This window comes from Colias eurytheme, chromosome 12 (assembly GCF_061535395.1).
Source record: "Colias eurytheme isolate Ceu_HAF_F1 chromosome 12, ilColEury1 Martin Lab GWU primary, whole genome shotgun sequence".
Classification (NCBI taxonomy): Eukaryota; Metazoa; Arthropoda; class Insecta; order Lepidoptera; family Pieridae; genus Colias; species Colias eurytheme.
In genome coordinates this window covers 10,414,650-10,440,826 of record NC_142991.1, presented here as the reverse complement: position 1 = coordinate 10,440,826, position 26,177 = coordinate 10,414,650, and the positions used below count along the sequence as shown (strand labels likewise).

The following is a 26,177-nucleotide window of genomic DNA, read 5'->3' as shown; positions in this document are numbered from 1 at the left end:
TACATTTGGTAAAAGGTTATTGACTTTTCACACAGCCTCGGTGTCGGTGTCAGCTTTGTACTGGGTACACGGGCGGGTGGACGCTGAGAAAACGCTTGGAAAACGCGGCGTTTGTTTTTGGATGCTTCATATTTGAATTTTATAGCAGGGAGATTTCTAATTGGTATAAAACATTTATAAGTGTATAATAACTTAGATAATGCAATGAATACATGAATTTAACATCATCGGATATTGGAAAAACATTAAAGAAATCTATTGTCAATATTTTTCAAGACTGTTGTAAATTGATTCTTATTAGATATAATACACATTATACACATTGTTATAATTGAACTCTAGCTATAGAAACACCAAAAGGTTATGCATTATGCTTACCTTAAAATTGAAAAGGATAGGATAGTAATTTTATATTCTTAAAATACCTACTTATAGTACTTATTTACATTGAATTATTTTAAATTACTTTTCATTACATTTTCCTCTTTTCATTTTTTTATTGTTTGTGCATTAAAATATTATTATTGAAATAATCATAGACAACCGCTAGTTTGCGCAAACAACTTGTGTAGTAAAGGTAAAACACGACAATATTATTGAACTTTTTCGCCGACGTGTTCTGTGAAACAAGTACATTGTGTATAGCCCAAACCAATTTGAAACTTATCCCCTTTTTATAGAGTCCATTTTGGTAGCGAATAGTTTTGTTTAGTTCATGTAAACTATAGAAAAGGATAAACATTACGATCGCTGTATGAATGTTAGGTGAATGAACATGGAAAAAAACTAAAACAATAGAAATCACGCAGTTTTATTATAACCGAAAAATCTAGAGAATCTGATTAATATATTAATGTTACGAACGTCTAAGGGCCGATTTTTCAATGCTTGGATAAAGCTTATTCGTTGAATAATGTATAAAACTACCATTTTAAAAACGTATTGTAAATTGTAATTGCCCGTATTTGACAGTTTACGTGACATTTTAATATTATCGTGTAATACTTTATTGGACTAAGTTTTATCCAAGCATTGAAAAATCAGCCCAAAATCGCTTTTAAATCTAACTCAAACTCAAACATTTATCTACCTACTCAACTAGATTTCGTTTAGAAGCGCTTTTGTGTCGTCAAAATACAGAAATATAATAATTTAGCACGTCTACTACCAATCTTATAATTTTCATAATTATAATTTTAAATTTAATTTAAATACAAATATTTCACCACTTATAAATTAACCGCAATTGACAAAGCGACAACACTTTTAGAAAAAATAGAGACGTCATTTCAAAGGTCATTTAGGCCCTGAAGCAAAATTTGCCTCTAATGTTCAGTTAGATTTAACAGTTAATTGACAGCTCCAATAATTAAATATAATTGGCTTATGACTCGACACTTTATAACTTGCGAAAATGTTAAAGAATACATGCAGTATTTTTTTTATGTAAAGTTATGTAAAGAAAACATTAATGATCAATTTGCCAATTAATTAGAATACCATAAAGAGAGGTATTATGATATAAATTCTAAATACTATTCTTGTATAAAACATGATTATATTGAATATGCGGGTCTACACAGAGCGGACAGCCTCGCGAAGCAATTGTTGCGCGCGTCCACACTGACCGAGCTGCTTCGCGCAGCACTTGCATCGCGAGGCTTCAGGCTTCACGCTCTGTGTGAAACCGTCTATTGATATTCTTTAGCGTTATGATTTGATGAATAAAACATGACAACAAAATGAAATATTTATACATTAAAAATATACTTAGTTTAAAAAACTAAAAAAACACGCTTTTATGAAAGAATCGATGAAAAATATTTTAGTTAAATTTGTCCATATAAAGTGGGTCAAATTCGAGTCTAAAGGAGTAGGTTACATATTATACTTAGGTATACAATATATGTGCATAAGTTACAGGTGAAGCTAATAATATAAGCGTGTTAAAAAATATTCGCTTAACTCAGGCATTGACGTATTATTACATAGACCACGAACAAAATCTGTGCGACAATCGCGGTGCGGGGCGCGCGTGGGGCGGCTAGTTAGTACAATAATAGTGTAGTAGCGATGCCCTCTCTAGTACGTAGTACATAGTAACTCAATGAACTCAGGTGAAATGTTTTCAAAATGCTCTACACGGAAATTAAACCTTTATAATATTATAATCATATCAAACAAGTTTCAATTACAACAAAACCTATTAGCATATTAATGAATTTTTAATGTTGGATCGGTTTTCGATCTATATTAGTTCCAGATGATAATGTCCATTATATTCAGGTTTTTTTTCTTTATTTATTAGATTGATATTTAGGCCTCACCTTTTGCCATTTTATCTCGCGAATGTTTTAGAACGAAAATTTCGACATAGAAACTATTGTTGACTTCTTTCTATTATGTTAACAGATGTGTAAAAAAATATCAAAAGAAATTAGCTACATTTTTGAACGAAATAAAAGTTTATGATTTGTTTTGGAATTAAACTCCTATATGCGTGTTGGGAGTAAAATTTTATGGTCGCGCCATGGCAATACGGTCACGTCATGGAGTAAGGCGACGATTTTAGCATCTTTGATCTTGCCGAAGTTTCACTTCTGACATGTGTGCTCGGTACACACGTGTCAGAAGTGCGATGTCAGAAGGGCTCTCTAAATTATTATTGTTCTCTAAATTGCCCCTGCTTGCACACACACATCACAAATAAGGAGCCAGTTAAGGGTCCAATTCCAATGTTGCCCCTACTGCAGGTACGTGAGTATAGCTGGTCTTAGTTTTAATCGTCCCTAGGTATTCTGCCTAGGCGGAACCCACACACGAATATTTAATATAAAATATGTTATAGTTTCCATTAACATAACGATTATTAAAATATCAAAATCCGTGTTACTAATTAAGAACGTCCATCGAGTGTTATAATGGCTAATTAAGTTGTAATTTTAACTAATTGAGTTTTTTTTTCTCGATCTTTTAATATAAGCTAATGTAATTTTAAATAAAAAAAATGATTGAATGATCTAGTTTTCAAAACAAGCTTGAGTGTGGAATTGTTTAGCGACCTTGACTTATTTTTTTTAATTTAAGAAAAGTGAATACATAATTATTAAATAGTTAATACATATTATTTATTTATGCGAAAATGTATGTCTATTTCACGATTCCAAACTGATTAGCGGACGGATTTCGATCAATTTTAATTTGGGGATAGATGAAATCACTACAAAGTATAAAACAAAATCGCTTTCTCTGTCCCTATCTTAAAGCTTAAATCTTTAAAACTACGCGACGGATTTGGATGCGGTTTTTTTTATAGATAGAGTGATTCAAGAGGAAGGTTTTAGTATATAATTTATTGGGTTTTAGACAAAGCGGGCGAAGCCGCGGGCGGTAAGCTAGTAAATAAAATAATAAGCTTGTTTTAAGGGTGTAAAAGATAGTGTGTTGGTTACAATGACCAAACAAACGAAGCCAAGAAGAAAGCTCTAAAGGTTCTCTTTCAATAGACATATTCGTTTGTTTTCAATAAGGTATAGATTAAAATAAACAATCATACATCCTCTTGCGTTATTCTACGCACCCTTATGGCTTGAACATAGTTAATACTAATAATTTATTTGACTTTCTTGTACCTACATCCTATCCTACTAATATTATAAATGCGAAAGTTTGTGAGGATGTGTGTGTGTTTGTTACTCTTTCACGCAAATACTACTAAACCGATTACAATGAAATTTAGCACACATATAGAGGTAACTTGGATTAACACATAGGATAGGTTTTATCCCGGAAAACCTACGGGAACGGGAACTATACGGGTTTTCCTTTGAAAACGCGGGCGAAGCCGCGGGCGGAAATATAGTTATTGTTATATGTTTATATAATTTGAAACAACACTGCTCGCATTCCCTTAAAGATTTTTGCACTCAAAACAAGTTTTGGCCCAATATTTTTAAGCCCGGAGGCATTTTTTGATTAATGACTTTCCTTCAGTGTGAGGTGCCCTAATATTTTGAGTTCAACTTTTGAGCAATTAGCGTTGATTGAATTTTGAAATAATTAAGGCTTACGTCCTTTGTATTTATTGATTACTTGCTGCTACTGATGGCGAACTGTTGGATTATCTTAAATTTACCTAAAATAATAAATAATTATAATAACTTTAAGTGTATAACTTCAAGTAAATAATTATATAACTTTAAGTAATGATTAAAGCTATTTGAATAATTTCGAAAGGAAATTTGTGTTGATAAACTAGCGATTTAGTAAGTGCCCGTACAATTATTTAGGTCTTTGAGAGTCTTTCTAGTGTTACTATATCTTATTCGAAAAGACAGTACCTACCAGCATAGATCTATACTTAATATTATAAAGCTGTAGAGTTTTTTTGTTTGTTTGAACGCGCTAATCTCGGGAACTACTGGTCCGATTTGAAAAATTCTGTGCTAGATAGCCCATTTATCGAGAAAGGCTTATATCACTCGCTAAGACCAACAGGAGCAGAGCCACGCGGGTGAAACCGCGGAGTGCATTTCGCATTTTTGCAACATTTCATTGATTGACGCTCTATTTTTTCTAACATCTTCAACACTAACACGTGTTCCCATTGCTTAAAACCATGTCTTAATTTCGTTAAACCTTCATTTGTGTATAGGCCTACTGACCTCATAATATATTACCAAACATAATAAATTCGATTTGCAAGTGACAAAAACAAACCCCATAAATCATAGTATGTCACTCAATATTTACAAACCGTTGAATATTCAAAAACCCACCCACCATCATACTATAAACACAGTTCCATGTTTTATGAGAGCAAAATTCTTCATCTCAATTACCATATGCAAAGAATTTGAGGAAATACATGATATGCCAAAATAGCACTAACACCCTTGAGTTAAAGGCTAATATTCTCTGATTGTTTGAATGTTTTTCTAAACTGGTGCATAAAATTTTGTCCATTGGGCGTTGACCTCAGCGATTTATACGGTCCAATGTTTTTCAATAAAAACCTAAAATTGTTTTGTTCTAAACATGTTATAATAGTTCAAAATGGAGGCTCGAGCGTTACAATTCGATTTACCGTGGAACGTGGCCGTGAAATGAATAGCAGTTAGCGGTAGCTGATAATATACTGAAATAGATCTATTTAATGTACATATTGTATTGTTCGAAGACATTTTACATAAATAACGTTGTGACAATAATCTTTGTTTGCTATTGCATAGCTTCTATCGCGGGCCTTGAGCGCGGGGACCGAATCCAGAAATTCCGTGACGAAAAAACCTCACGCTCCCCACTCCGACGGGCACGCAGGTGTGGCTTGAAGGCATGCTATGCAATAGCTTTACCGCAGCAGTCCCCGAGTGCCACACGTCTTTTTTTTACAACGAAAAATATTCAAAATGTAATAATTTTCACAATTTTAGCAATAAGTCAAAATAAAATTAAGAAAGGAAAAATAACGGAAAATTAATGTTTCTTTTTGTACAGATAAATATGCGAAATATTATTTGCAAGTTGAAAAATCATGTTAAAAGAATTAATATAATTATTTAAATATAAATCATAAACTTAATAATATTATCTTAACGATGCTAATGTTTATATGAATTTTCAATTCGTAAAAACCCAAAAGTAATTTAAAATACAAATTAGATGTTTTAATGACCTAAATAATAATTATTAATAATGAATGTATGTGAGAAATAAAAACAATGAAACGGAAATATTTATTAAAAAGGTTCATTTTTTAATATTTCCTATAACATATCTAGCAAATATAATATTTAAACGCTTAAAATAAAACACAAGGAAAAAAATGTCCTCATACCATTTCAAATATGTATATGTACTTACTTATAAATATTATGATTTATTACTATAAAATCTTCTAAGTTACGAAATTCATGTGTGACCTTAGTAATATGTAAATCGTCACTTAAACTTCAATGTGTGAAGTTAAAGTTACTCTCTTCACAATGGGCAGAGTTGGGCGAGTAGAGGCAATCACGATAGTGTAGAGGGCCTAAATATCGGACGTCATTGTAGATGTTTATTAATATGTACATAATCGCGGTAATGGCGACAAACATCGACGATCATTTGTTGGGCCAACGCTGCCCATTGTGAAGGGGGCACGTAACTTTGTGATAGGCTTCACGGGGGCGTGGTCCCGCTGTCAGCGCTTTCTCCTGTAATTCTGTACTGTCAGTTATTTAATTATTTTTAATTTTATACATTTAACTGGAATATTTGATATAAGAAGCTGGATGAATTTAACAGATTTGTAGCAATTTAATTGTAAAAAATTCCTATCGTAATCATAGTCATCATATCATCATATTATTCATAGTGTTGAAACTTGAAATAACAATAGAAAAATTATTGAAGTCAAAATGAGTTACAATAATTACATGTGGTTACGTAGCTTGGCTTAGAATCATTATTTCGCAGATTACCTAAAAACATACCTACAAAGTTAAAAACTTTATCTCTTGGTATTAGTACCTATCTGTATAAAATAAATAATAAAATAAAATAAAGTTTATTTGACTCAGAAACACAAACACATGGAATATACAGATCTAATTTGCAGGTACATACATTTTGTTACAACCAGAGTTTAAACAATGACCCCTATACTAGGTTAAACCTGTGTTATAGGGGTCATTCATACATAATACATTTTTATATTTATATGTACATTACAATATTCATGGTATACATTAGTGCAGGTGAAAGTATTACAAAAAAAAAGAAGAAAAAACAATAACATTTTCAGATAAAATTATAGTTTTTGATTAATTGATGTGTGCGCGTGTGTGTATGTGTGTGAATGTGTAGATGTGTGTATGGATATGTGTATGTTATATATTTATTGTGCTGTGAAGGAGATTCTCAGAGTCGTCATAGTTGAGCGTTAGAAGAAATTCTTTTAGTTTACGTTTACATTGGTAGTTATTAAGGGCGAGTAAATTTAATTTTTTATCAAGAGTGTTGTATATTTCAGTGCTTAAGTATGGATAGAAATTTTTTGCAAATTTTGTTTTAGTAAAGATTTTAGGACAGGGAAGTGTGCGTCGTTTTGGAGCAGATGTAGAAACTTGTTTAGGGGATAGGGTTCCATGTTTGCGTAGTACTGTGCGGTATACGTAGAATTGACGAACCGTCATTACCACAAATTGAGAATAAACTTGTTCGGTGGGGTATAAAGATTAACACTATGTTTCACTATCGAACTCTTATCTATATTATAATCTATGAATTTATGAAGTTTTCAAATCCATCGACATTTTTGCTAGCATACCGATTTCACAAAACTAAACAAGGAAGCAATGAACAAACTATCAAAACTAATCTGTACATTTTGGTTTCTTATCTTATAAATATAATATAACAAGTAATGAAAAATACACCAAGAATGTAAGGTTATCGATATTCAAGAAGATTGATGACTCGTATAGTTTCAAGTTAAATGTCATCGCAAATTGCTTCTAGTTATAGGGACTATTTTATTAGTTTTGTTATGATCACAACAAAAAGTTGTTTAATATTGATCGCGGCAAAAAGCTCTTTAAAATGAATATCGTAATTGATATTAGTTTTTGCCTAAATGTTGTTTTTCATGGCCGATTGCAACATTTTTATAATACACTAGCTGCGCTTCGCGGTTTCACCCGCGTGGCTCCGTTCCTGTTGGTCTTAGCGTAATGATATATAGCCTAGATATATATTATATAGCCTTCCTCGATAAATGGTCTATCTAACACCGAAATAATTTTTCAAATCGTACCAGTAGTTCCTGAGATTAGCGCGTTCAAACAAACAAACTCTTCAGTTTTATAATATTAGTATAGATATTTACATAAATTATATTACAGTTTTTCAAGCCATAAAATTATGTGTTTTATGTAAAAGTTTATTTTTTAATTAGTAACGAAATTTAACTGTTTCAACGAACTAAGAATATCCATACTAATATTATAAATGCGAAAGTAACTCTGTCTGTCTACTGAACCAATTTGCATGAAATTTGGTATAGAGATATTTTGATACCCGAGAAAGGACATAGGCTACTTTTTACCCCGGGACATAGGATAGGTTTTATCCCGGAAATCCCACGGGAACGGGAACTCTATATGCGGGTTTATCTTTGACTGCGCGGACGAAGCCGCGGGTGGAAAGCTAGTATTATATACATTTTAAGTATAAGATAAATAGATGATAAACTTTTGGTCTAGCTAGTTTCTCTAGATTTGTCAAAAAGAAGCTTTCATTAAACTTAATGAAGAGTATGTCATGTAGAAAGGAATATATCTAAATACTAGCTGTGCACCGCGGTTTTACCCGCATTGCTCCGATCCGGTCTTAGCGTGATGAAAATATATAGCCTATATAGCCTTCCTCGATATATGGGCTATCTAACACCGAAATAATTTTTAAAATCGGACAAGCAGTTCCTGAGATTAGCGAGTTCAAATAAACAAACTCATAAGCTTTATAATATTAGTACCCATAGATTTTACACAATGTTACAATAAATTTAAACTAAATATTTTTTTGAATCTTTTATTGATTAGGTACCTACATTACAATTCGATATCAAATCAAGACACTCAATGATTTTAATGCAACACATTATAATTTATAATCTACTAGCTTTCCACCCGCAGCTTCGCCCGCGCAGTCAAAGAAAAACCCGCATAGTTCCCGTTTCCGTGGGATTTCCGGGATAAAACCTATCCTATTTCCAGGGGTAAAAAGTAGCCTATGTCCTTTCTCGGGTATCAAAATGTCTCTATACCAAATTTCATGCAAATTGGTTCTGTAGTTAAGGCGTGATTGAGTAACAGACAGACAGACAGAGTTACTTTCGCATTTATAATATTAGTATGGATATTCATATTACAATTTCTTCATACATTGTTCATTATACCAAAACAATTTCCTTAACAAAAAATTAATGTCTATATTCCCGTTCAATTACAGATAGCGATCGATTATTACGCAGTTAATTTAAAAATTCTACAATAAATAATAAGATTTCTCGCGAATATCAACTATATGCGGAAAGTCGACAATTTTGTTGGAATTTTAACGGGTATAAGATGAAATTGAGTTAATTGCTCCACTATTTTTACGAGATGACAAGCCCAAGTACGAAAATTAAGTTTTCAAAATAATAACCTTTAGCTGTTTAAAAAGCAATTACCGATTAATTTGGGGAGTGTTTATTTAGTCGTTATTATAGTAATTTGTAAGCTTGTGAAGATAAATAACGTTATTGTTGATATAACGTAATACCACGTAATACAATTATTGTTTTTAAAGTGAAACTTTTATTACATCGTCTCAAACTTTTTGGTCTGTGTAGCGCATGTCGCGTGACGGTCGAACCGTACGATAATTATCGTACAAATACGATACTTTTGTGCTAAGTTTCACTTTTACCGTGGTTTCATAAAAACACACAACTTTTTTTATTTACAAGTAAAGTTCGGATGTATTTAAATTAACTATAATAAATATAAAAGAAAGTTGTGTTTGTTGTTAACTGCATTATTATTCAAGACGACTGAATGATTTTAATTATTTTTATTACATTTGTATAGGATTTAAATTACACAAAATACAAAAAGTCAAGTCAGTATTCTGTGAAATAGATACTACACTGATTTCAGTGAGGGTTCATTTTTGTCATAATAATATATGAAATTTTCAGAATGTATTTTAAATGTATATCATTCACTATTATGTGTAAAAATCTTCTTCAATACGCGTAAAATTTATTAAACTTTCCTCATTACAGACAAATAAATGAGATTAGCCCGTAATTCCCACAATTACCATAAAATATATCGAACGTAATCTAATTTCCTTGTAAACATTTAAACTGGACCCATGCGCGAATACTTTTCTATAATTACACTCAATTACCAGACTTGTACTGGCCATCTTAAGTAAGAATACATCATTCCTGCGAGGCGCGTGTGACGACGTTGTTCGTAGAAAATCTAAATAGATCATACATAAGTAGCTTTATTACAAGATCTAGTTACTTGTGCTGTGAGAAATTAGATGCGTTGGACGTTGGTTGATGGTAATTAGTTTAAAGGCAAAATGTTAGAAACAGTTTATACCAGAGCTGTTATTTCTAGGTGTAAGAAACAGACAAGACAAACATATACCAGAGTTGTTTCTTTAGCTAATTGTGATCCTAAAAGTAAGCTAAAGAGAGCTTATTAATTGTACCTTTTCATAAATTAATTACAAATAACTTTTATATTAATATGTTAGGCACACTGTTTCGTAGATTATTTCTGTAAGTACACCGTAATTCAACATTGCTTATAGTTTATTAGCCTATATAATATCTATTAGAAGGTAGTGTTAGAGATTTTCCGAAACTTTATAAGATGCTAGCTGCTCCGCGCGGTTTCACCCCCGTGGCTCCACTCCTGTTGGTCGTACCGTGATGATATATAGCCTATAACCTTCATCGATAAATGGGCTATCTAACACCGAAAGAATTTTTCAATTCGGATACAGTAGTTCCCGAGATTAGCGCGTTCAAATAAACAAACTCTTCAGCTTTATAATATTAGTATAGATAATATTATGTTGATATATAATACCTTATTAGGTTAGCTTAAAAGCTCAAAAAGCTTCTTATTTAGAGGAAAATTTAGGAAAGAACATATTTATCAAAACTATCATCTGACATCTTATACCATACATTCGATCTCCTCTAATTGAATATTTCCAAAATAAGAAATATAAAGTTGCATATAAATACGGATTACTTACGATTCCAGTACGAAGCCTGATTTCATCTTATTATTTATCACCGTGCCTGATTATAATTTGTTATATAAAATTTATGTTAAAAAGGATTAAGAGTATCTTCTTATAATCCGATTCTAATCGATTGCGTCCATAAATAATACATGTTATTCGATTCGTTAATGTTTAGATCATCAATACAAAAATTAGGTATTTATTGAATGTTGTACGGTAGTTTTCATATGTTAATATTTGCGTGTATTTTTATTTTTATAGAGGTTTCCCATGGTATAAAGTTACTTTTAGATTGTTGCTCCTGTTCATAGTAACCATTATTATAATTTAAAGGTGAGGAAAAAACTAGGTATATTTATGCAGTGTATATCCTTAATATGTATATAACAAAGACTTTGTTATATATAGTGTTGTCCATGTCCCTATGTTGTATGCTTAAATCTTTAAAGCTACGCAACGGATTTTGATGCGGTTTTTTTTAATAGATAGAGTAATTCAAGAGGAAGGTTTTAGTATAATTTATTATGTTTTAGACAAAGCGGGCGAAGCCGCGGGCGGAAAGCTAGTAATAAATAAAGCAAAAATATTAAGGAGAATTAGAGTATATAACCATTCTAATCTATCTGTTTAGTTATTTTTGCCTTTCAGATGTAAATAGGTTTTCTTTGTGAGTAATGCGAATGTAATCTATTATAATATTATTGCATAGAGCGCCATTTGTGAAACGTGAGACAATTTCTTATTTATCTGAGGTAGGTAATAGGTTCTTAATTTTCAACGGAAAATTGAAAAAAAATAGGTTTGGCGGAGAATTTTATTAATATTCTGGTCTGCCCCGGCTTCGCCCGTGGTACATACAGTGAAACTTGGTTAAGTGGGACCTGGATAAGTGAGAAACCTCCATAACTGGAACTCATGCTGAGGTCCCAACACTTTGACACTGAATTACCTCTGTTAGTGGGACGAGGTAAACCCCTATATCTGGGATTTGTTCTTTCGATTTATCATCATAGTTACCTCTATAACTGAGATAACATTATAAATTTATATATAGATAACATTGTTTGTTTACTCATTTACACATATACGTAACACGTTATTTTATTTAATGATCGCACCTGTATAGCTGAAATAACCTGTATTCTCACCTCTATTAATGGAACCCTCTGTAAATGAGACAGATATTTATTTATATACCTGTATATCTGAGACACTGGGTAAGTGGAATACCTCTATAAGTGAAACGACATTGCAGGTCCCTTGATGTCTCACTTAACCAGGTTTCACTGTATTTCGCAATAAAAGGTAGCCTATGTTCTTCCTCAGGGTCTAAAGATTATCTGTGCCAAATTTCATCAAAATCGGTCCAGTAGTTTATGCGTGAAAACCATACATACATACATATACATACAAACCTTTCCTCTTTATAATATTAGTATAGATAATAAAATGTATATCCAGAGGAATATAAACCTTTCAGACCTAGGTACTATTTTTTTCAATATTGCTATATTAAGTTGTTTTGATCTAAATTCTAATGAACAAATAAATAATAAATATGAATAAATAAATATAATACATAATGTGAAAAGTTTCATCTAAGTACATAATTAATTAATTGTTGTTTCTGCTCTACACTTAAACCATATTATATTTACAAATATTTCATACTAAAACACGTACAAATGTAAAGAGTCCCTTCATATGCAAAACAGGAAAAGCAAGGGCCAAGTTTAGATGCCTTTGCTGTCACTCGTCGCACCATAACAAACTAATTCTTTGTACTATTTATTAAGAGCGGAAAGCATTCAATACTAACTAGTAACTATTATTAGTATTGACTACTGTTATGTACAATACATTTTGAATATAAATAAGTAGAAGTAATTGCTTGTGAATTTTACGCGCTATTCAAAAATATTTAAAACACACGTTGGTTAGTTAGCACTGTTTTGTGTAAACGTAAAAACTCCATCTAACTCATTACTCTATCGTTTCATAAACATAGTTATTATAATGTATTATATTAAATCATAACTGTAAATATTCATACAAAAAGAACTTTACACTTGTTTCCTACAAACTACAAACACAACCTATAAATTTTCGAAAATAATTGCCCAAAAAGATGCAATTTTACCACTGCAAGGTAAACACACAATACCGCCTACACCAAACTCAACCGAATTTAAGATTGTCACCAACCCAAAGTACTCCCGTATTTGGTATCCTTTACTATCAGATCGCCATCCTCGATACGTCATAAAGATAAAAACTCCATAATAAATCACAATCAATAACAATTACGATACAATCAACAATGCTAAACGCAAACGCATAAGTATTACTTAATTAAACCGAAAAGGGCAATAATCTGATAAAATTATTGAAATTGCAACCCAAATTTTTGGACTTTGATATATCATTCATGTGCTCATTCAAGATGGCGAACTCGATTAAGCCGGGACAATTTATAAATGCGTCTTTGACAGTTTAAATTGATCCCTGAACAAATTTAGCATGTACTTAAATGGGCTCGAATATGCTTATAAAATGTAAGTAAAAAATGTTACTCGCTTTTTTCGGATCGGCATAAATTCAACGGTATTTATTTTTAAAGATAAAAGCGTGCTAATTTAGATAATGTTATCGGTACTATGAAGGTTTGGGTTGAATCTTTGACTGTTATCTTATAATGTTACATTTTATATTGCGCCTTAAAGTTATGTTTAAGAATCTTTATTGAGATCAAGACTTTTTATTACGTGTGTTATATTCGTTTAAAAAGATTGCATAATTTTATTTAAGGTTCAGAATAATTATGACGTTAAAGTCGTAATTGTTTTATTTTTGATAGGATCTGTGTTCCTACATTGTTGCTTTTCTACTTAAAAGATTACAGAATTGCTTTTGTAAAATAATGAGTAGGTTGTCCACCATTTATTAAAGATTAATTGAACTAAATATTGTGCTCTTATGCTGCTGTTTTAGCAATAACTCTTTAAGAAATGTATCGTGATATTCAGGACCGTACCATAGATCTCTTTTATAGTATACTAGCTTTACGCCCGCGGCTTCGCCCGCTTTGTTTAAAACCTAATAAATTATATACTTATGCCTTCCTCTTGAATCACTCTATCTATTTAAACCGCGTCAAAATCAGTTGCGTAGTTTTAAAGATTTAAGCATACATAGGGACAGAGAAAGCGACTTTGTTTTGTAGTATGTAGTCATTTTATCGTGTAAAATAATAAAAAACCAACAATTTTTAATTAAACAAAAGCAATTGTCGCAAACATTTGAATCCAACAGCTAATTGATTCACGAATTACAAACGAGGCCGGGAATCCATTACAGGGTTGTCCGATCTGACAGGCCCGTTGAAGGGTCTGCATGTCCGAGTGTAAACGATACGTCAACGGTTATTCGTTTGTTCATTTTTGGTTGCGCTTGCTTATAGAGGTGTAGGTCAAATTCCAGTATGAATATAGAGGTATAATTGTAACAGGTCAAAGTATATTAGATTTAAAGGAATGTTGGTCTGTATATTGGTGAACGCATCACACAAAATCTAGTATTAGACTACTTACTTACTTAGTTAATAAGTTAAATTTTAGTGATGCTTTTAATTGAAAACTATAATATGTAACTGTAAGATCAAAATCAATATCCAATAAATACTAAAAAAGTTGGTAAATCTAAACAACGTACCTACGTACCTATTTTTGGCTCTCTGCAGTTTATTTGTAAATGCTACGCATAATCAATATAGCTTATTTATATTCAATAAGATTATAAGTTTAATTTTTTTTAATTTAAAAAATCTCCTACCAAATTTTACACATGACCTTAATATATCCACAATTGTTATATAAATCGTAAACCAGAACGAGATTCGGCTGTGCTAACAGAGTGCAGTCACGCCATATCAACCCTGAACCAGCAACATGTTATTACCTTGCATTTATTTAATTTTTAACGTGTTCCCGACGAATGGGGAAATTGCTATACAAAATACACATTGTTTGCACGCAACACTAACTGAATTGTGTTCAAATTTTGATTGTTACGTTGATATTTAAGGTGAAGTTCTGAGAAATGCTTTCTTCGTTGTATGTTTTTATGAATATGTCAGGTTTTATATTGGGTTAATTATTATGATTACTTGGAGATGCATTGACAGGGGCCTGCGTATGATTAATATCTATTTATAAAGTAGCACAACGATCAGGGTTCAACAAATAAAGACATCTGTATTGGTAATAGCGCGTAATTGCATAATGCCTTAAAATAAAGGGACAGATTTTCTGTATTTTCTTAAAATATACTTCTTGGAAATTTCAACATAAAGATAAACCTATGCTAGATAATAATATAGCTTTGCGTCAATTTAATCGACATTTTATTCACCAACAAAAAATACAAGAAAATCTATAAATCGTTCAGTATGTTGTAAAAAATATGTCGGCACCCCTTCGTCAATTGGACCTTATTAACTAGAAGAAACAGGCATTTTAAATGATATTACTTCGCTTGAATTCTCTTTAGATAGGTGTTTTTTAACTTCCCTTCTGTAAGGGCTAAGTAAATCATCGGTTGCTATAGCAACAGTATTTATTTATAGTTTATTGATGGTTCTTCTTTTATACTCTTATGAACCTAAGAAGTAGGAATTAATCACGCACGAGTATCTAAACTAATATTATAAAGCTGAAGAGTTTGTTTGTTTGAACGCGCTAATCTCAGGAACTGGTCTGATTTGAAAAATTCTTTCGGTGTTAGATAGCCCATTTATCGAGGAAGGCTATATATTATCACAAGACCAATAGGAGCGGAGCTGTGGAGCGGAGCCACGCGGGTGAAACCGCGCGGCACAGCTAGTTCTAAGATAAAACTATGGTACATTTATTTTAATACTACAAAATAGAGCCACAGTTATTCATAGAAAATATCAAACCACACATCTATTTATTTTAAAAACACTTCCTAGAGATCTTTATTTTGTCACTAAGAATCTAGAAAACACTACACATTTAACTTATGTCAAAGTTATTTTTAAGTTATCTAAAGTCATGGAAGGTACTCCAGTTTGGACTGAATCAATAAACACTTATGAACTTAATTTTCGGCTGACGTACAGTGCCACTTCAACTCGTGCGCAAATAATAATATTTTTATATTCGTGTTGTTACAAATTCAATGTAGATAGAGAAGTCTTATGTAAATATGTAATAAGGAAAATATTTAGTTGCTAACACAAATGCCCCAAATTACGCGTGTTAGAAACTATATTCTAGTCGTAATTTACCTATAGGTACTATTTACTAAATAATAGATAGTATAGGTAAATGAAGGAATTAGTAAGTTTATAGTTAGTAAGCTAGTTAGTAAACTAAAATATAGTTTCTTGCAGGTTCTTCTCCGTAGAAACTGCTTTCCGAACTGGCCCCCTAGTCAAGTGGCTTTCAGTTAGCGTAGCGTTCAATAGAATAGACTACGAATGTATGAGATTGACGTAAGCTGTAGATACGTTTATTTTTCTGTATTTTGACGATTCAAAAGCGAAAGTCAAGTTTAATAAATAAATGTTTGAGTTTGAGTGAGTAGAAATTATGCAAGGCATTGTTTACAAGTAGTACAAAAAAACATACCGGCTGAATTGATAACCTCCTCCTTTTTTTGAAGTCGGAAAATAGTATTTTCTTGTGTTTGATTTTACGCGAGTATTATAGTAATCTATACATTTAGAAATTAAAGGTTACTGCAAAAACTCGCTGCAAAATCGCGTTTAAAATCCCTTAAAATCTTTAATTTCTTAGTAATAATAACAATGTAAAATTAATTATATCTATCATCTTCATTTATATCGAGAAAAAATACGTTTATTCAGTTCATTGCCTAGAAGAGATCGATTCTCAATAATAAGGTCGCTTTCTTTGTTGATTCTTCAATTTATGAATATTTTTACTACTCGAATTGAGAACTCAATTTTGAGTTTGACATTAAGCACCACTTCTATGCCTCGTGCCGAAATGTTATACCAATATTGATGCGATTACTGTACTAGTAGGTAATGTTACGTTTAAGTAAATAAAAACACTTAAGTTCGTACAATTTTTATTGAATAACGTTATTAATGTTTGATTCGTATTTTTTAATTTTTCTGTTACCTATATCTGTATTACCTATTACCTATACCTATTTGTTACAGTAGTTTTACAATTTTACAACCAACGTGATTTTAAAAGAGCAACTATGGAGTATAGAGTTTCTTGCAGGTTCTTCTCCATAGATACTGCTTTCCGAATCGGTGGTAAATGTTTAAAATATATTGTAATGACGATCGAAAGTGCTTCTAAAAGAAGTCTAAATAAATAAAAGTTTTAGTTTAAGTTTGACATATCGAGGTATCAAAAGTTCGACGACATCTGACATCTGCCCGCACTTGGCCAGCGTGGTGGATTATGGCCTGTACCCTCATAGGAGGCCCGTGTCCCAGCAGTGGGAACGTATATGGGCTGATGATGATGATGATGATGATGATCTATTATATTTTTCTTCTTTTTAACAATATTTATTTTATCTATTACAGATGAATCAGCAGTGCAAAGTGTGCGGGGAGCCAGCGGCTGGTTTTCATTTTGGCGCCTTTACCTGTGAAGGATGCAAGGTAATTTGAGTTACTATAGAATAAAAATTTTTCACATTAAACTGTTAATTGTAAGAATAATAATAAAGTTTAGATTGGGGGACAGAAAATATGTCGTGTTTTTTATAAATTTAAGGAGCCTGAATTTATTATCATATTTTACGAAAAAAAAATTGTCTGAAGTCAAACTATCGATAATGCGTAAAAAAGCAACAAATGATTTACTTGGTTATACAATATACATTATTTATGTTAGTATCTAAGTACCTAGATATGCCTTTCAATAATTTTCTAAGTATTCTAGTAGTGGTCAATAATCAATATGAATAATTAAGTAATAAGTTTTAATCAATCGTTTTCTTCTATAATAAGTGATAATAATGCTTGCTAGTTTTAACATTGTTCTTAATTTGAAATATTCATTTGACAATCCAAGTTGAAATATTCATTTTAGAAGTTCACCGATCTAGTAATAAATACATTGAAATTTACGTATAAACCGTTTTACACGGATCTTACTGGTAGAGGCAATTTACAAACACCCTGACTGACGCGTGAATAGAACCGCGTTAACATTTGATGGTTACGAATAAATCACTTTACACAGATTGCTTGGAACGATTGCGCGTCTATCAGCCCTTTAAATAAACGGCGATGTATGTAAAACAATTTAAATTGTTGTTGTTTGATGTGTCGTGGTGTGACTATGAATTAGGGATGCACAATGCACATATTCTCTCCCGTGGCTTCGCCCGCTTTGTCTAGAACCTATAAATTATATGCTAAAACCTTGCTCTTGAATCACTTTATCTGTTAGAAAAACTTCATCAAAATACATACAAACAGGACAGACGCGGTAAGCGACTTTGCTATACTATGTAGTAATAATATAATTATACTTGTATACAGAAAAATATACTATCTTAATTTAAATAAATCTCGTGTGATCGTGTCACAATGTTTGTCCTCAATGGACTCCTAAACCACTTAACCGATTATAATAAAATTCGCACACCATGTGCAGTTCGATCCAACTTGAGAGATAGGATAGTTTAAACATGTAGGTACCACGGGCGAAGCCGGGGCGGACCACTAGTGATGGTATAAAAAGGTGTGTTCTTGTGGGTGCGTGCATACTTACTCATTAGTTTTTATTATTATTTAATAAAAAAATATCAATTATCCTCATATCATGCCTCCTTGTAATAACTATCCTAAAGCATATGCTAATTCATTAATTTTCATTTTGCAATGTTTCATATAAACTTCATTTGTGTGTCTACTTCTGTATCTAGGCTCTATAATTACTTTTCCTCTTTTTACAATTCTAATTAAAGCAACCACTATAAATAAACAAGCATGCATAGACTTAATTACAAATACAAATAGAAATTAACGCAATCGCTATAACACATACAAATTATAACTGTCAGATATGTAAGTGGTTGAAACAGGTGCTCATATTTGGTGCTCGATTTTCCATCGCGCATTCCTTTAGAAGCATTTAAATTGCGCAATTAAATAATTCGACATTGTTTTTTAGCTTCTACTTAATACATTATCAGATATGGGAAAGGGTTCCGTAGATATTATCTTTGCAATTAAAGTAACAGCAAATAAATTGTTGTAAAAGGTTATAAGAGAAATAATTTCAGTATTTTATGTTACTGGAAGTTAAAGCGTTTCCTTGCGATAATACACACTTGATAAACAATGTTTTATATTATAATCGATGAGGTTATTGTACAAGTTAACTTTGTAGGTGGTTTTGAATGTTTAATGGAAGAAGTCTAAAAAATAGGTAATCTTTTATTCATCACGAAATAAAAAGTAAAACCTTCATAATATTATGTCCGTAAAAAAGTTCCATGAATAGTTAAATAGAACCGCTTCAAGAATTCAGTTTTTTCCTTGAATAACCCACGCAAGTAAGCGTTGATGTGACCATAAAATTATCAATGAGCAGATGCGAAGAAATGCGTTTATTGAATTAATAAGAAATCAAATGTCATAAATAACGAAGTGGTTACGAATACGTGGGAACTCGTCAAATCATAGCAACTATAAAATAATTGCACACGCAAGTGATCTAAATTATCGTATTTATTATTATTGCTATTGGTATAGTAATGTATGATTAACGACGTGTGGCGTGGATGTATTACGTGTTGTAAAGGCAATAGCAAGTGTCAGTGTCATGTCCGTTATAGTTAATGTATATTATAAGGTGAATATGTCCATTTTTAAATGCTTTAATTTATTGTTTAATATATTAAAGTACTTTTATATATTTATTTCTTTACTTTTTAATAAAATGATAATTTTATTAAATTAATAGGACTGACCTTTAAGTTTTGTATGCTATTTCTAATCATAAATTTACTGAACTTGGTGAATGAAATCTATTTCACAACACTATTTTATCTGACACTTCAAATCTTGCGCATACACCACACTCTATTACGCTCCAATAAAACCACAATCCGATCAATTATAGGCGTACAACAAAAACCGTCTTACATATCGATACATAATAAACGCACAATTTGTCGCCAGAGCACCGCAAGCAATTTGCTACCCCGAATCAATTTGCCGGGTTTTTGTCGAGGAATAATGCAGCTCGATTCAATTTTCTGTTAAGTGCGCTGCCGCACCGCCTACTGCGTTGTTTTGCTGTAACGGCATCGTTCAATCGAACCGACGCGCGACCACTTTTTATGGGCACTGAATTAAAAATATGGATGTGTTTTATAACCTGTTGGGGCTTAGGTCTTGACACTAGCGTTTTTCTTTTGTGTTTTCGCTATGATTAGTGCGTTTGTTTACGAATTGTATCGTAAATAATACCTAACAGTTATTGTTCCTGTTCGTTACATATAATAATTATCGATTTATCAACTATCAAGCTTAAACGATTTTTGCGGTCTGATCAAATAAGTATGGAATTGACATCTGTGAAACTACTTTTCCCGCATCCGTAGTAAAAAATCTTTAGAAGATGCTTATGACTAAGCACAGCATATTATACACATTTTTATATTTTAGACAAGATATTTATAATGTATGGAAAAACGTTAATTCATAATTTCTAAGATTAATTGTTATTTAAAATTACATTGCATAAATTACAAATAATAATGTCACAGTTCACAAGGTTCACAATGATAAACGTTCTTTCTTATAATATTTGGTGTACAATAATTATTACGATATTAATCAAGAATCGGTTGTAATATATGGTAACTTTCACATTTTAATGACACGTAATTATTCCGTAAACTCTATTATTAGTTATATCTGAAAATAAATATGGTATTTTTATATTGCTTTAATACGTTTCTTGTTTAAATGCATTATGCATGTCATTCTTCTTAACTTTTACTATCTACAGCAGCTTTTAATTTGATAACAATCATTCATATTTCATATACACAATTTTTAAGCTTTAATATTATTAATAGGTACTGCTTATAAAACATATTATTATACCTATACAATAGGTATAGAATGTAAATAGATATAGATTAGTAGTTTCGTAACAGAACTAATATTCTACGATCTTACAAACACCAATTTTATGATTAATCAAATTCATATCTCAATATAACTTCATACGTAACAACATAATAATATAAGTAATAGTAGGTAGGTACATGTCTTCCCCGGGGGCCGTGGGTATCTTTGGAAGATTTCCCCACTATAAAAAAAAGGTATGTTATATGTGTAATTTATATATAAACAAATAAACCTACATATAAACGTCCTACTAATATTATAAATGCGAAAGTTTGTGAGGATGTGTGTGTGTGTGTTTGTTACTCTTTCACGCAAATACTACTGAACCGATTACAATGAAATTTAGAACACATATGGAGGGTAACTTGGATTTACACATAGGATAGGTTTTATCCCGGAAATCCGATGGCAACGGGAACTATGCGGGTTTTTCTTTGAAAACGCGGGCGAAGCCTTAGGCGGAATGCTAGTAGTATATACTCACATCTCTTGAATGAATGACATCATAATTATATTGTAAAGATACTTATTAATATATTGCTATCAACATACAACACGCCAAACAGTCTGTCTGAACGATTTATTATTATACGAATTCTAATTAGATATTTAACATAAAAAACTATTTATTTAAATTTAAACAAACGCCTTGCGAGTGGGCGGACTTCGATCCATACTAATTTATAATAGGCTCTTGGATAAATACCGAAAAAATAATTAAAATTTAAATAGCATTTGCATAGCAATTTTAACGCTTTTTTTGGTATTTTTATCGATTGGTTGTGAAGATTTGAGTGTTTAAATAATATATGGGTTAAGATTTCTGGAAAAAATGTGTAAAAGTGTGATTCTTGAATGTTTGTCACTAATAAAGATAGATGAATGGTTTTGAATGAAGTTTGATTTCATTTTCATTCATTTCATTATTAGTTACAGTACGAGAGAGCTAGAGCATAGCTTTTCGTAGGCCACTACGCCTGCTTTGTCTATAAAATAAAAATTAACTAACACTTACCTCGTTAATATGTCTATAGTATGAATTGTGTATATTTAACGATCTTACCATACTGACAAACAGACGCGGAAAACTTTGTTTCATACTTTGTAGAGATGCCAAGAAACAAGACCAAGAAATGTCACCGTTCTTTGTTACAACACCAAATTATCGCAGTGTGAGACCAAAGCGACCCTATAAACAATTATACCAATCACATTCCGTTAATAAATGACTTGTAAACGATGTCATATAAGTGAAATACGTAAAACTAGTTCTACACAATATATGCTCTAGAATTTTAAATATTTTAAACTTTTATTGCTCGATTTCTGTCTACCGTATCGCCATAAAATATAATAAATTTTATGGCGATATATGTATACATTTTTAATCGTATACTAGCTGTGCCCCGCGGTTTTATCCGCATTGCTCCGCTTTAGTTGGTCTTAGCATGATGAAATATAGGGGGAGTCCGGGAGACTTGAACCGCTTTTTACTAAAAACTCTATAAAATCTGATTAGTGACCTTGAGAGCTTTAAGATCTATACCATAATATGGAAGCCTTATTATCTGGCTAAGATTTTATACCATTTTGAAAATAAAAATTGCAAGGAGAAGACAGTAAACTAAGTTTTAATGAAAAATGAGTTTTGATTCAAGTCTCCCCAACCGGCGGGACACTTGCCCATAAGGTGAGGGACACTTGCCCATACCTTTTTAGAGAGGAGAAATGAAAGAAATAAAGCATATTACACACATTATTTATGTATTATTTAGACACGTTTAACAATAACTAGAATATTCATAATCACCTTCTAAACAAATTAGTGAAAATAATTATCCAAATGTTTTCAGAGCAACTGCATAACATAACATTCGCTTTTATTATTAATTAAATACTCGTTTTGAGGTATCTACTGCTATATAAATCTATAAAACTAATTTAAAGACATTTTTTTACTATAAACTAAGAATAGCTATTAGTCTCAAAGATTAAATGTGGCACATGCAAAATCAACATAGGTTTAATAAGTGGAACTATAATTCAATGAAATTGGCGTAGTCGAATGCTAGTTGCATTGCTTGTTTTCTGGTTAAGCCACAGTGCATTTTACTGCAGGTCAATAAGTAACGAACGAGCAATGTGTCTTTATTTACATTGAAAATCTGGGAGCATTTGTATTGGCTCCCCTTGTCTTGCAAAGGTTCTTTTGTTCACCTAACAGGTAATACCGTCGTAAAATGGTTCTGTCTATCCCATACTTGATTGAAATTTGACGAATAGATTTGCCACTCTTTATTTCTCTGTCTGCACTTTCAATCTCAGACTAAGTAAACGGTTTCCTGTGACGACTATCTTCCTTAGGCTTATACTGAAATGGCATTTTCTTTCTGAAACAAAACAAAAACTAACTTAAATAGTGCACAAACTGCAAAGGGAGAGTTGAACCACTGTTTAAGTCTCCCGACTGCAGACTGGTTCAACTCTCCCACACCCGACTCAAGGCCATATCTTGATTTTTTCCAACAAATCCACTATCACCTGGAGAACAACACTGAACGTACGACAAAATATGATATTCTAGTAATGGAATAACGTAGGTGTTTGATACATACCTTCAGAAATGCGTGCATAGCAATTAAAACAACAGATCCAAAAAAATTCACTCCGCGACGATGAAAACACTTTTTCGTAACTCACGGTCGAACGCGTCTGTTATCACCCAAAATTTCGAGTTGCTTGTGATTGGCAGATTATGCGCGTTCATTTGTTTGCTACTTGGCGTAATTTGGCGCCTAATTTAAAAAGTTATTGAAAGTGGTTCAACTCTCCCACCTGGGCAAGTCTCCCGGACTCCCCCTAGCCTATAGCCTTCCTCGATGAATGGGCTATCTAACACCGAAAGAATTTTTCAAATCGGACCAGTAGTTCCTGAGATTAGCGCGTTCAAACAAACAAATAAACTCTTCAGCTTTTTAATATTAGTATAGATTTAGATTCTTAAGTGGACCACATAAATAATTCATTTGTTTAATTATAATATGTATCTCGATATGAGAAAATCCACGGGGGGTCTTGTATCGCAGTACTTTTTGACAAATTGGGTAACTTATACATTTTTTAATAAATGGGACTGTTAAGTTTTAACGAGGTTGCACAATAGCCTTGAGAGTGAGATCAAAGGTTGGATTGGTGTATTAATTGTATTTATTTTTGTTATTTACTATTAGTTTCTTTAACCATTACATAAAACCTTTACTTTCATTAAGGATGAGTTAGGAAGGTCTCAAAGCGTTAAAAAAACAAACGTGAGTTCGCTAATCTCTCTGTACATGCTCAAGTTTAGTACATAAGTAAATTAAGATAACTTAGTAACGTAAATACAGCATTTATGATTTAAGGAATATACCTAGAAGTTAACAGAATTATTTAAAAAGCAAGAAATTGTATCAAAAGATAAAAAGTACAGCATTATTTAATATAAACATCTGCATCTCATATACCTACGCAGTAGATTAACATCCCTAAGAGTATAAAAAGAAATATGAAGCTAAATGTTTACACAAAAAGTCTAATAAGAAGCTTTATATGATTAGCTTTGTGGATTCATAAGGCGCTGCGGTTATATTTTTCCTACTCTGTTTATCTATTTATTTTGGTTATTCAAACAGCGAATTATCACTAATTACATTGCCTGTTTGGATGACAAAACTGCTGAATTGATTCTGATGGATTCATACAGAAATAAAGGTCAAACATTTAATATAAAAAAATATTGAACTGTATATGGGGCTACCGCGCAATCATTTTAAAATGTCCGATGGCTAGTGAGCAATATAAAGTACCTATAGATTACTCAATAAGTCATATTACTAAATAATTTAGCATCCTGTCAAATAATATGACATACAGACAGCTACTAGATTTCTTATCAACAGATTGAAATCAATAATTGTGTTATTGAAATAAAATTTTACACTCAACATTTGATTCGACCTTTAATGTACATTCGTAAATTGAGGCAATTAAATATTAATTTTTTAATTATATATAATTTTATATGTAATTCGTATAATGAAGTCTGAAGAATGATGTAGTCATTTCAACGGCGGTAAAATGTATGTATCAAAAGGATTCAGTAGTTTCTGTATATCAAGATCATCATTCATAGTCTAACAGTTTTAAATAATGTTATTTATTTAATATTTGCTTTTATTTTGTTAAGATTTTCTAATATTATGTACTATGTGTTATTCCTAATATTATGTGATATGAATCAATTTTCTAAACCAACACATACAATATAAGGTTTCTAAAACAATTAGATTTTATCTCAATCTATATAGTATTGCGAAAATCGTAAATCACAAAATTAATATCTAAAGACAAGCCACGCCTCTAGAAGAAAAATATTATTTCAGTAAACGCCTTCATATTACCATAAGAATCAAATTAGTCATAAATAAATGAATTTATAAAACGGTATAAAATAATAATAAGTGAGGAAAGATTTTTTTGTTATTGTTAGATAAATAAAGCAGAATTGAGCAGGCTCTAGCCTGTGGCTTCACTTGTGTAATATAAGGAATGTAATGCTTGCTTATCAAGACTATATTAAATACTAGCGGTCCGTCCGGCTTCGCCCGTGGTACCTACATGTTTAAACTATCCTATCTCTCAAGTTGGATCGAACTACACATGGTGTGCGAATTTTATTATAATCGGTTAAGTGGTTTAGGAGTCCATTGAGGACAAACATTGTGACACGAGATTTATATATATATATATATATATATATATACATATATTATGATTACCTCTTATTTCAAGATTTTTTATTTTTCGTTTCGAATAATTTAGGTAGAGCCTCTACCGTAGAGATATTGTCTTTGAAGTTTCGTACAACACCAGAATAAAAAGTAATGTTTAAATATTTATACCATGCATATTAATTAGGCGATTCAATCATCTGACATTCAGCCTGGAATTATGGTTAGGGAGCCAGGTGCAAATTTGGTTAACTATTTCCTCTCAAGAGATAATTCGTCAGACGCATGAGAGTATAGTATTATAAAGCCTCGTGAACGTCAGCTGGCGCTCGGTTGGGGGGGTGAGCGGTTGTAGCCTCCCACGCACATAGGAAAAAAAATACATTCATTCATTCATTTCCTCTCAGCTAAAAATTTGTCAAATTGTAGCTAACCCAATA

General features: G+C 31.7%; 1 protein-coding gene across 1 annotated transcript in view; it reads left to right on the top strand.

Annotated features, from left to right (window-relative positions):
• The window catches only part of LOC149904241 (uncharacterized), a 121,373-nt gene that overhangs the window by 54,677 nt on the left and 40,519 nt on the right, over window positions 1-26,177 (top strand). The window contains exon 2 of the mRNA XM_090108124.1: window positions 17,396-17,473. Coding sequence (XP_089964250.1) covers window positions 17,396-17,473 — 78 coding nt within the window. The remainder of the gene's footprint in view (window positions 1-17,395; window positions 17,474-26,177) is intronic.